Source organism: Myodes glareolus, chromosome 4 (assembly GCF_982192425.1).
Source record: "Myodes glareolus chromosome 4, mMyoGla1.1, whole genome shotgun sequence".
Taxonomy (NCBI): domain Eukaryota; kingdom Metazoa; phylum Chordata; class Mammalia; order Rodentia; family Cricetidae; genus Myodes; species Myodes glareolus.
This window is the reverse complement of record NC_142029.1, coordinates 72864493-72876841: the sequence shown is the minus strand read 5'-3', so window position 1 is coordinate 72876841 and position 12349 is coordinate 72864493. Positions and strand designations below refer to the sequence as shown.

The 12349-nt window shown below is 40.7% G+C and overlaps 1 protein-coding gene across 3 annotated transcripts in view; it reads left to right on the top strand.

Moving 5' to 3' along the window:
• Cbl (Cbl proto-oncogene) overlaps positions 1–12349 on the top strand; it is an 81676-nt gene that overhangs the window by 58878 nt on the left and 10449 nt on the right. For all 3 annotated transcript variants that reach the window (XM_048417210.3, XM_048417213.3, XM_048417212.3), the window contains 11 exons: positions 211–367; positions 1384–1505; positions 2147–2284; positions 3988–4075; positions 4799–4930; positions 5363–5566; positions 7637–7768; positions 7856–8233; positions 9282–9376; positions 11332–11472; positions 11856–11953. In XM_048417210.3, coding sequence (XP_048273167.3) covers positions 211–367; positions 1384–1505; positions 2147–2284; positions 3988–4075; positions 4799–4930; positions 5363–5566; positions 7637–7768; positions 7856–8233; positions 9282–9376; positions 11332–11472; positions 11856–11953 — 1685 coding nt within the window. The remainder of the gene's footprint in view (positions 1–210; positions 368–1383; positions 1506–2146; positions 2285–3987; positions 4076–4798; positions 4931–5362; positions 5567–7636; positions 7769–7855; positions 8234–9281; positions 9377–11331; positions 11473–11855; positions 11954–12349) is intronic.

The following is a 12349-nucleotide window of genomic DNA, read 5'->3' as shown; positions in this document are numbered from 1 at the left end:
TCCCAGCACTCAGGGGGCGGAGGCAGTCAGATCTCTGTGAGTTTGAGGCCAGTCTGAGTTACAGGACAGCCAGAGCTGTTAAACAGAGAAACCCTGTCTTGAAAAAATAAAACAAAATAAAAACAAACAGAAAAAAGAAAATCACAGTCGGTCCATATCTGCAGTTGCCTATTATCTCATTGTGCCTTCTCTCACCCCACTCCACCTCAGGACAATAGTTCCTTGGAAGAGCTTTCGACAGGCCCTTCATGAAGTGCATCCCATCAGTTCTGGGCTGGAGGCCATGGCTTTGAAGTCCACTATTGATCTGACCTGCAATGATTATATTTCTGTTTTTGAATTTGATATCTTTACACGACTATTTCAGGTAGGATACTAAAGTCATTGACTAACCTGGTACTATTTTTCTGAAGAGAAAGCTCTTTAAAAAAAAAAAAAAGATAGAAGCTGAGTGTGGTGGCTTGTAATATAATCCTACCACTTAGGGTGTTGAGGCAGGATGATTGCTGAGTTCAAGGCCAGCCTGGGCTAAAGAGTGAGTTAGAAGCAAGCATGACCTACAGGATAATGCCCCGTGTCAACTAGGAAAAAAAAAGTAGCATTAAGGATTTTGTCTGTCATAAAAGCGTTTCAATTCAGTACTGGAGAGAGGGCTCGACAGTTGACAGCACTTGCTGCTCTGGCAGAGGACTCTGATTCAGTTTCCGTGGTGACTTGCAACTATCTGTAACTCTAGTTTTAGGTGATCTAATATCCTGTTCTGACCTCTGTGGGCATCACACATGCATGTAGTTTGCCTGTATGCTTGCAAGCAAAATACTCCTACATATAAAAAAAATAAACACAGTCTGAAAGTGTTTGAATTCATTTTAGAAACTTGTAAACAAAAGAAAGATTAAAATTTAAACTCGTATTATTAATTTAGAATTGTGGGAATGGGGAAAATAGAGACAGTTTATTAAGAAAGACAGGGAAAAGCATTTCCAAGATTGGAAATGAGTCTGAGAATTGAGAAAGGTCCTAGGTATTGGTCCTTCAATGTGTGTATGTGCCAGCTTGAGTAAACATTCATTAAGAGCTTAATAATTGTACATATAGGCCCTATTCTGTTTTTCTGGGGTTTGTCACTGTTTGACTTTAATACTGGTAAGAGCTTCTGAACAATGTTGTGTGTATAGTTGTCTCCCTGTACAAGACCACTTGTATTCTGAACTCTCAATTGTCTATTCTCCTAAATATGTTTGTCATTCCCAAAGAATGACAATAGAGAATTTGTGACAAATTTATATTTGAGAGGTGAAGTTTTTTTTTCTTTTGTTTTTCATTGTTCTGAAGGTGTATGTCTGAGCCAGATGGTTTGTGATTGATCTTTTATTTCTTTAGCCCTGGTCCTCTTTGCTCAGAAATTGGAACAGCCTTGCTGTAACTCACCCTGGTTACATGGCTTTCCTGACATATGATGAAGTGAAAGCAAGGCTCCAGAAGTTCATTCACAAACCTGGCAGGTCAGTACCTTGAAGCTGATTCACAAATCTGGCAGGTCAGTACCTTGAAGTTGATTCACAAACCTGGCAGGTTGAAGGAAAGAGGTTTGTTCTCCTGAATTTCATTCTCTCATGATTTTTGTTAGAGTTTAAGGGACATCATTTTTTATTGGTTCCCCAGTAGCCCAGTTTTGGGGATAGGATTGGTTTAATCAACTCATGTGATTTAGTAAATGTTTTTAAGCCAATATAGAATGGGATTTATGCTGGGTGCTGAGAGTCCGAGTACACAAGAGCTTAGAAAGCTAAAGCGGGAGAATGTTTGAGACCAACCTGAAAAATATATCAAAATCCTGTCTCCAGTAAATAGAACAATGAGGTATTTTGCTTCTGTTATGACATCATTAGAGGAGTTGATTTTTTTTTTAGGTTGGAGATTGAACTGAGACCTGCAGACATACTACAGCATTCATTTTCCCCCTAAGCTATGCCCCAGTCCCTTGAAAAAGTTACTCTAAATTCTTTTCAAGTTTGTACAAAGAAAATGAGTTTTATTATTTATGTTTTCATATATACTTTATTGTTGTTTATTTATCCTGTCTCTATTTTGCTTTATGTCTGATAGCATATATATTGAAACTTTTGCTAATCTCTGTCCTCAGTTACATCTTTCGGCTGAGCTGTACTCGTCTGGGTCAGTGGGCTATTGGATACGTTACTGCTGATGGGAACATTCTGCAGACAATCCCACACAATAAACCACTCTTCCAAGCACTGATTGATGGCTTCAGGGAAGGCTTGTGAGTATTACTGCTTTCTGTCGTCTCTTAACATCTAGGAACTGGGGACACCAGTGCCTCTTTATTAGTGGCTTCTATTGCATGTTTTTTTTTCTGCAGACTAAAATTTCAGGGATGTGTTAACATGTCACCTTACCCTGCCCTGAGGTTGAAGCAGCTTTGCTCTTTTTGGGGATTCCCTAAGTGAGACTGGCTTTCTTTGTTGTTTTAGTTATTACCATGAATAAACTATCCCTTTTTCCAAATAACTTAGTTTTAAATCAAACTTAGAATAAAAAGCTATGCAAGGATCAGGACATTCTGCTGCTTACTTAACTAGTCAGTGTGAGGGTGATTAGATTTTCCAGTGACAGCAGACCTCAGTGGCCTTCAGCCTAGTTTTAGTCTGATTCAGCAGTCTTTTTTCTTCAGGCCTTGGGCTAATATTTATGGCTAAGTTCTTACTCCTGAATTACTGTTCCTTTAGGAATTTAAATTTATTTTCAGTCAGTAAACACTGAAAATACTGTTGAGTGGGTATCAGAACAGCAACTGTTCTAAAGTTACTAGGAAAAGACATTTTTCGGTTATGTGTCATCTCGGCATTAGCATTGAGGCAAGGAGAGGTGCTGCTCCTAACGTCTGGGCAGTCTGGTGCTGAGATCACTGTAGATGATCTCAGTGACTTCATTTGCTTCCGGTTATACCACTTGTAACTGGGGTCTCTAGTCAGTAGCAAACATTGCGCAGGCCATGATGGCATGCATCCGTAGTCCCAGCACTCCAGGAACTGGACTAAGAATCATGAGTTTGAGGCCAACCTGGACTACATAACAAGGCCCTCTCTCAGCAATCAAAAATAAAAGAAAAAAATACTTATACCTCATGACCATTGAAAATAGAGGCTGACAAACTATGACCCATCAGCTAGGTGTTTGGTACAGCCTGCAGATCAAGGTGATAGTTGCTTGGGGATTTTGTTTTGATTGTTGAGACAGGGTCTCACTAGGTAGCACTGGCTAGCCTAAAACGTACTTCTTACTTTGTAAGCCAGGCTGACCTCCAATTCGCAGAGACCTGCCTAGTTCTGCTTCCCAAGTGCTGGGATTAAAGTTGTGCACAAGCACACATACATGGCTTATCCACTTATATTTATGTGTGGGAGCATTTTGCCTGCCTGCGTGCCTCTATAGGCACCACTTGCATGCCTGTTACATGAGGAGACCAGAAGAGGGCATCAGAATTTTGGAACTTGAGTTACAGTTGTGAACCTCCAAGTGGTTGCTAGTAATCAAACTCGGATCCTTTTGGCTGTGGTGGTGCAGACCTTTAATCCCAACAATGTGGAGGCAGAAGAAGGTGGGTCTCTAAGTTTGAGGACAGTTTGATCTACATAGTGAGACCCTGTCTCAAAATAAAAACAAACAAACAAAACCCCATATCCTCTGGAAGAATAGCCATCTCTCCAGCCCCTTGTTATTTGTTTTAAAGATGTGGTAGCTGGGCAATGATGGCACATGCGTTTAATACTCAGAAGGCAGAGACAGGCGGTTCTCTGTGAATTCAAGTCAGCCTGGCCTACAGAGCAAGTTCCAGGACAGTCCCTAAAGCTACAGAGAAACCCTGTCTCAAACAAACAAAATGGTAGATTTTATTTGTCTGTTTTACTTTGCACTGATAATTTGACCTGGTTGAAACCCCAAGGATTATTAATCTCTTTCTAGCTATTTATTTCCTGATGGACGAAGTCAAAATCCTGACCTGACAGGTTTATGTGAACCAACACCACAAGATCATATCAAAGTAACCCAGGTGAGTTTTGTTTTATAATTATATTCACTTGAGCTGAACTTTTGGGTGTACTCTCAGAACTCAGTAATAGTCTAAGTATTGCAGCAGTTAGATTTTAAACTATTGATTAGATTAGTGAGTGTGTATGTGCATGTATGGTGTTGTGTTGCATGTGTACGAGAAGGCCTGACCAAGGTCAACAGTGAGTATTTTTTAGTCACTCTCCATCCTGATTTTTTAAAAACAGAGTCTCTTATTGAACCTGGACCTGTCTGATCAGCTTGGGTGACTGGGCATCGAACCCCTGGGGTCTCTCTGTCTCTGTTCCTCAGCCTTAGGGTTACAGATGTGTATGCCTTTTAGGTGGTACTGGGGATCTGAACTCAGGTTCTCATTCTTGTACAGTAATCTGTTTTTCTACTGATGGAGCCATCTCCTCGGCACCAAATTGTGACATTGCTATTTGAGTGAATTTTTTTTTATGTTCATGGGTACCTGTACATCTGTATGATGTGTGTGTGCACCACATGCATGTGGAGACTAGAAAAAGGCATCAAAACTGGAGTTCCTATGTGGCTGCTGGGAATTGAACCCCGGTCCTCTGAAAGAGCAGCCAGTGCTCTTAATCACTGAGCCATCTCTCTAGCACCACTATTTGAGTAAATTTGACAGTCTTTTGGTTTTCATGTTGCTAACATTTAGTGTCATTCATTCAACACATTATCTCTCAATTTTTCATCAAAGGAACAATATGAATTATACTGTGAGATGGGCTCCACATTTCAACTATGTAAAATATGTGCTGAAAATGATAAGGACGTGAAGATTGAGCCCTGTGGACACCTCATGTGCACATCCTGCCTTACATCGTGGCAGGTATGGATATCCAAACTCTGTTTTCTCTGTGTGGTTACTCTGAGAGTAAGGTATTATACATACTTTATAGATAAGAAGGGTGGGGTAAGTTCAATTTTTTTTAAATTCTCTTGCTTGCTCCCCGCCCTCTATTTGGATGTTTAAGGTAAGGCTTATTTAACCACTGCTGGTTACCATATCAATTCTGGAAGATGACTTCAAATTCCTGTGCCTTATGCTTTGACCTCCCAAATGCTGCCATTCCAAGGGTGGGTACCTAATTCTTCTCCTATTCTCTCTCTTCTTCTGGGCACTAAGATCTGCTAAGCACACACTACCTCTGAATTATATTCTTCATTAAGTCCACTTTTATCTGTAGGAGCTGTACTTACTAGGAGATGCGTATGTTACATTCTTTCAGAATATCTGTTACTCTCGTTTGTTCTTCTGCAGGAGTCAGAAGGTCAGGGCTGTCCGTTCTGCCGATGTGAAATCAAAGGTACTGAGCCCATCGTGGTGGATCCATTCGACCCCAGAGGCAGTGGCAGTCTATTAAGGCAAGGAGCAGAAGGAGCTCCTTCCCCAAATTATGATGATGATGATGATGAACGAGCTGATGATTCTCTCTTCATGATGAAGGAGTTGGCAGGTGCCAAGGTAAGACTGGAATTCGGGGGCATTGGAGATACATCTTGGTGTTAGAGAAATGTCTTGGTCAACATTTCTATTATTGTGATAACACTGACCAAAAGTAACTTGGGGAGGAAAGGGTTTCTAGCTTGTAGTTCATCATCAGGGAAGTCAGGGATACACTGAGGCTTTCTTCCTTTGTTCGAACTGAGGATTAAGTGAGGGAGATGCTTGGGAATTCTATAAAGATACTAGTATTCATTTCTTCACTGAATGGCACGTGAATAGTGTTTTCTTAGTCTATTCTTTATAGCTTTCAGTTTGTTATATATTAACTTTTAGACACTATTAAAATTTGACCCTCTTTCCCTTCTTAAAATCTTACCATAAAAGTATGTGAAAGCATGGCATTGCCTGGTTCTTCACACCCAGGCGGGCAGCTGTCTTTTGTTGTTGTATGATTTGTTTCTTTTTCTGAGCTGTACCTTGGACTTGAGCTTTATGCACGTGACTGCTACCACTGAGCCACATCATTGATCTGAGGAGTGTGTGTATTTGTTGTATAAAGTTAAAGGTTTGGGGATTTTTTTGTTTTGTTTTTTTACAACCTAACTTCCTGTTTTTCCTGAAATAATTATATTTCTAGTTTTCAGTTTGCATCTGTCACTAATAAGACCATGTTTTAAAGCATCTTCTCAAGTGGCTACATTAAGAAATAAATGCTGGGAGCCTGGAGAGATTGCTCAATGATTAAGAGCATATGTTACTCTTCTAGAGGACCCAAGTTCGATTCCCTGTATCCATGTGCGGCACCTCACAATCACCTATAACTCCAGTTCCTGAAGGATCCAAATTTGTAATCTTGTAGTCACCTACACCCATATACAAATGACTACACACAGACACTTATACATAATTAAAAATAGTAAAAATAAATCTTTAAAAATATCTCTGGATAGGCAGTGGTGGTGCACGCCTTTAATCCCAGCACTTGGGAGACAGAGACAGGTGGATCTCTGTAAGTTCAAGGCCAGCCTGGTCTACAGAGTGAGTTCCAGGACAGGCTCCAAAGCTATACAGAGAATCCCTGTCTCAAAAACAAAAAAAATAATCTCTGTGAAGAAGTGAAAGAGTAACTTTCTGGGGTCTTTGGACAAAGGAGACACTATATATAGATTGGAGGTCTTTAGGAGAAGTCAGCAAGTGCTGGAGTAGATACTGATGGAGTGAGAGTTAGCTTGGTGAATAACTTAACATTTTTAGTCCTAATATTAAGCTGAATTTTCACCTGAGATAGAGCCTGGTTTTTGAGGCTTCAGCTAGTCTTTCGTTGCCTCTTCAATGCCCTGCATATTTTGGTTGTTTTTAAAAATTTTGCTTATTAATATTCTTTTTCCAGATAATATAAATCTTTTGTCTTTAAATTTTTTTTATTTACTATTATTATTTTATGTGTGTGTGTGTTTGTACATGATTGTCTGTAAGGGGACGGGGGTGCCATGGCCTTCCTATAGAGGTCAAAAGACAATTTTGTGACCTTATTTGTTTGTTTGCTTTTAAGATTTATTTTATGTTTATGAGTGCTTTATCTGCACTCACGCCTTTATGCGAGAAGAGAGCATCAGATCCCAGTAGGGATGGTTGCAAGCCACCTGTGGTTGTTGGGAATTGAACTCAGGACCTCTGGAAGAGCAGCCAGAGCCCTTTCTTCAGTCCCTAGAAGACAGCTTTGTAGAGTCAGTTCTCTCCTTCCACCTTTATGTGCATTCCAAGGGTTGAACTCAGGTTGCCAGACTTGCACAGCAAGCACATTTACCTAGTTTTAATCTTGATAATAGTCTTTCTTTTCCTCCAAAGATAAAGAGATAGAGTATTGTAGTAGTTTTTAAAGGGAATCTCTTTCGTAGACTGCTGTCTGATTGAGAGTGCCCTCTTATGGTGATATAAATATAATCCAGGATTTCAAAAATATCTGCAATTTTATAGGTTTGTGTGACCCAGCACCTATGATCACGTAGTATTTGCTGTCTCCGACATTAGGATTGAAAGATGCTATTCCCTAAACAAGAGTAACCCTTTCAATCTCATCGGTTCTAGGTGGAAAGGCCTTCTTCTCCATTCTCCATGGCTCCACAAGCTTCCCTTCCTCCAGTGCCACCAAGACTTGACCTTCTACAACAGCGAGCATCTGTTCCCCCCAGCACTTCAGTTCTGGGGACTACTTCCAAGGCAAAGCATTATCCATTTCTGCACTTTGATGGGCCTTTCTTATATAAAAGTGGTTTTGATTGATTTGTTCCCATCTTGTTTCCATAGGCTGCTTCTGGCTCCCTTCATAAAGACAAACCATTGCCAATACCTCCCACACTTCGAGATCTTCCACCACCACCCCCTCCAGACCGGCCTTACTCTGTTGGAGCAGAAACACGTCCTCAGAGACGCCCCCTGCCTTGTACACCAGGCGACTGTCCATCTAGAGACAAACTGCCTCCTGTCCCCTCTAGCCGCCCAGGGGACTCATGGTTGCCTCGGCCAATCCCTAAAGTACCAGTAGCTACCCCAAGCCCTAGTGATCCTAGGAATGGAAGAGAACTGACCAATCGGCACTCACTTCCATTTTCATTGCCCTCACAAGTAGAATCCAGAGCAGATGTTCCTAGACTGGGAAGTACATTTAGTCTGGACACTTCCATGGTAAGTCCTGAATTTCATACCATTTTATTTAGGAGTATCTGTGGGTGACATTTCTTGGTCAGAAGTGTTTTCGTTGGACTGGGTGTGGTGGTAAATACTTTTAATCTCAACACTTGGAAGGCAGAGGCGTTCAGACTCTGAGTTCAAGGCCAACCTGGTCTACAGAGGAGTTCCTGGAGATAGCTAGGGCTGTTACACAGAGAAACCCTGTCTCCAAAACTAAATAAATAAAGATAAAAAAAAAATGTGTCTGTACGTAGTGTAGTGTAGAGTAGCTGGTGCCAGTGACCCAGTGGGAGTGTTTTAGCAGAAGTTAGGTTAGAGGGATCCTTTAGAGTGCATGAAGTCAGCAGGTGGAAAGACACAAGATGTGAAATCTCCCCTAACCTGGCTAACAGACATCAAATTTGGAGTGAGCTTTAAATGGGTAAATTGAAAAGGAGGTTGGAAGCTAATGAAGAGATAGAATGGGAAAAATACAGTTTAGCACTGTAATGACACTTAGATGACTCTTGGTTTCACAGAAAAAAAATGGTAACATTTGAATGGCTCCAAATGGTGGAGAACATCCATTGAGCTTAGACGTAGATTTACTTATGCTAGAAATAATATTTCTATAGATAACTAATTTTGTTTCATCTGTTTTTAGAATTAGAATGAATAAGGTATGTCTTCTGACTCTTCCATTTAAAATTCCTTCAGAATCAGTATCTATAAGCAATTCTTTCTTTTTTTTTCTTTTTTTTGAAACAGGGTTTCTCAGTGCCTATGGAGTCAATCAGTCCTGGAACTCACTCTGTAGACCAGGGTGGCCTCAAACTCAGAGATCCGCCTGCCTCTGCCTCCCGAGTGCTGGAATTAAAGGCGTGCGCCACCACCGCCTGGCTATAAGCAGGCAGTTCTTTTGTCAGATGTTATGACTCTTGGGTTTGTGAGGTCTGTGTTATATTTTTGTGAGTTTTTTTTTCCCCAGTAGGTTCAATAAGAGGAGATATTTAGCTGTAGTTGGGAAAGATTTTTTTTTTTCAGACCTTTTCTTACTTTACAGACTATGAATAGCAGCCCAACAGCAGGTCCAGAGAGTGAGCACCCAAAAATCAAGCCTTCCTCATCTGCCAATGCCATTTACTCTCTGGCTGCCAGGTAAGCATATTAAAGTTGTATTCATTTCGTGGCAGTGGGTATTTCATTTTTTTTATGAGTCAAGGTTTCCCTAGGTAGATAGTGATGTCTTCAAACTCAGAATCCTAAACTAGATGTTAGTACATGCCTGTATCCTGCGCTTGAGAGACTAAGGCAGTAATATTACTGCAAGTTTACAAGTTAGCAAAACTCCTTCTCAAAACAAACAAGTGGCTGTGGCTCAGTTGTTTACTTGGTATTTTTCCAGAGAACCTGAGTTTGATTCCCAGCACCCACATGGAGGCTCACAACCGTCTTCGTCACTTCAGCTCCAGGGGATCCAGTGCCCCTGACCTCCTTGGGCACCTGCACTCATTTGCACATACCCATTTGTAGATACCCCTATGCATCTCATGTTTTATTATAGCTAAAAGTAATAAGAAATGATCTTAAACAAAAAGTCACCTCACAAGTCTCCTATTCTGGCCCTCTGAGTGCTGTGAGTTTTGTATTTTGAAATATTTTTCTTCTCATTTTTTTCCTTTGTGCATGTGTGTAAGTCAGTCTTGCTGAGTCTTGTCATTTTTATTAATCTTTTTAAAGATTTGGTTTTGTTATGTTGCTGTGATGTGATTTTTTTAAATGATGCCTGTTTCCAGGCATGTGGCACATGTACTTAATCCCAGCACTCTGGAGGCAGAGGTCTCAGAGTTTGAGTTCTAGGACAGTGTGTGTGTGGGGGGGGGGGGGGAGCTTTGTCTCGAAAAACAAACAAGCATCCAGGTGGTGGTGGGGTAGAGGCAGGTAGGTCTCTGAGTTCAAGGCCAGCAGGGTGTACAGAGCTGGTTATAGGACAAGCTCCAAAGCTACATAGAGAAATCCTGTCTTAAAAAACAACAAAAACAAAACAACAAACAAGCAAAAATATGTACTACTTTTATAATCAGGAAAATATTATGTAATGAGGGAAGGCAAATAAATGCAAGTGTTTCTTGTTGATATGCAAAAAATGTGAAAAGGGAAAGAGATACTCAGAATTATTCCAAGAAGCATGAGGTGAGGTCATGTTTCTTATGAAGTTGTTATTTTGTCTTAGTCTTCTTTCATAAAGTGGGACAGCAGAAGTTTTTGGGTTTTTTTGATTGTTTTATCTGGTACCTGAATATATATGCCTGTACGCTATGTGCAGGCAGTGCCCATGCAGATGTACCAAAAGGGAATCAGATACCCTGGAACTGGAGTTACAGGTGATTGTGAGCTGTTACGTGGGTGCTGTGAGTAGGACCCTGATCCTCTCTGGAAGAGAGGCTCTTCACCACTGAGCCATCTCTCCAGCCCCTGAGAAGTTTTACTGAAGAAAGTTGAATGAGAATTACTTACTTTGTGTTGCAATAGCAAAATCTGAAGTAGAGGCACAGAGATACAGCCAGTCTAGCACATGCAAGGTTCTATGTTTGATCTCTTCACTACCAAAAAAAAAAAAAAGAAAAGAAAAGAAAAAAAGGAAGAAAAAAGTGAATGATTAAGAGTCAGATGTGTAGGACCTAATCTAGGTTGCTAATGACCCAGGTTACTTTTTATCTCTTTATTTTAGATTTTTCTGATAGGAAGTAGTGAAGAGAAGAAGTGATCATACTTTAGAGAAGTGCTTTTGACAAGCTAGCTATATAATCTTACTACTATAGATGGGTTTTTGTATTGTGATTTGTTACACATTTCTAGCATTCTGTTAGAAAGCCACCTGCTATTCCATGTTTTATGCCTTGGGGGAAAAACAGTGCTAACGGTACTACTGTAACAAAACTTACTTGTGAGTTGCAGGTAACTGGAACCAACTGCCTATCCCAGCTTAACATTTGGATCAGCTCAAAGCAAACTTTGTAGTTAATGCATATTTTCCTAAATATTTGCTGCCATGGTCAGTGGAAGTGATAGTACCCTAGGTACTATTTATTTATTTTTTTTCATTCTTCCAGGCCGCTTCCTGTGCCAAAACTGCCATCTGGAGAGCAGGGAGAAAGTGAAGAGGACACAGAGTATATGACTCCCACATCTAGGCCTGTAGGAATTCAGAAGCCAGAGCCCAAACGGCCTTTAGAGGCAACCCAGAGTTCACGGTATGCTCCCAGCAACCCCAATTGGAGCTAAATATGTTTACTTGGATAATTCACTTGTCTTTCACCTGTTTGTTTTCTTATTGCACAGACCGTTACCTAGTCAGAAGTAAAGCAGAAAGAGAAATCTAGACCCTAATGTTTACATCCCTAATAGCGATAAGCAGTTGCATTGTTTTCCACTGTGACACAGTGACCTCCGGAATGTGGGCACCATTAGCTTGTCATGAGTCAGTCTCACGGTATTTATTAATGGTATAGGTACAAAGAGAATATGTTGTTTTGAAAGAATTAGGGTCTAGGACAGTTAGAAACAGGTTAGTCTTCTTAAGTTTGCAATAACAGAATTTTGTTTGTGAAGATCATTGTACCTCTTTGTGATTCAGAGCGTGTGACTGTGACCAGCAGATTGACACCTGCACGTATGAAGCAATGTATAACATTCAGTCCCAAGCACTCTCTGTAACGGAAAACAGTACCTTTGGTGAGTAGCCCGTCTTCTACTTTAAAATTGATATGCCTTGTGTGGTAGCACCTGTCCGTAATTTTAATGCTTGGGAGTCTGAGGCAAAAGGATTTCAAGTTTGAGGCCAGCCTAGCTTACATAGCTAAGACCCAATCTCAAGACTAAGAAGAAAAAGCCTTAGGGATGCTCTGTAACATTCGGTTAAGACAGCTTACCCAAAGAGAAAATTATTCTCAGTGCTCTTTGGCAAAAAGTCTTTGACTCATGTACAGAATGGGCCCCACTTTCCTTTTATTTCCTTTTTAGGCACTGTTTCCTAACTGTTTTCCTCCTCCCGCGGCCTGGAGACATCTGTGTTATATGGCCTGGACCTCAAGACTAGCGGCTCTCTTTTATTCCCATTACATTGATGAA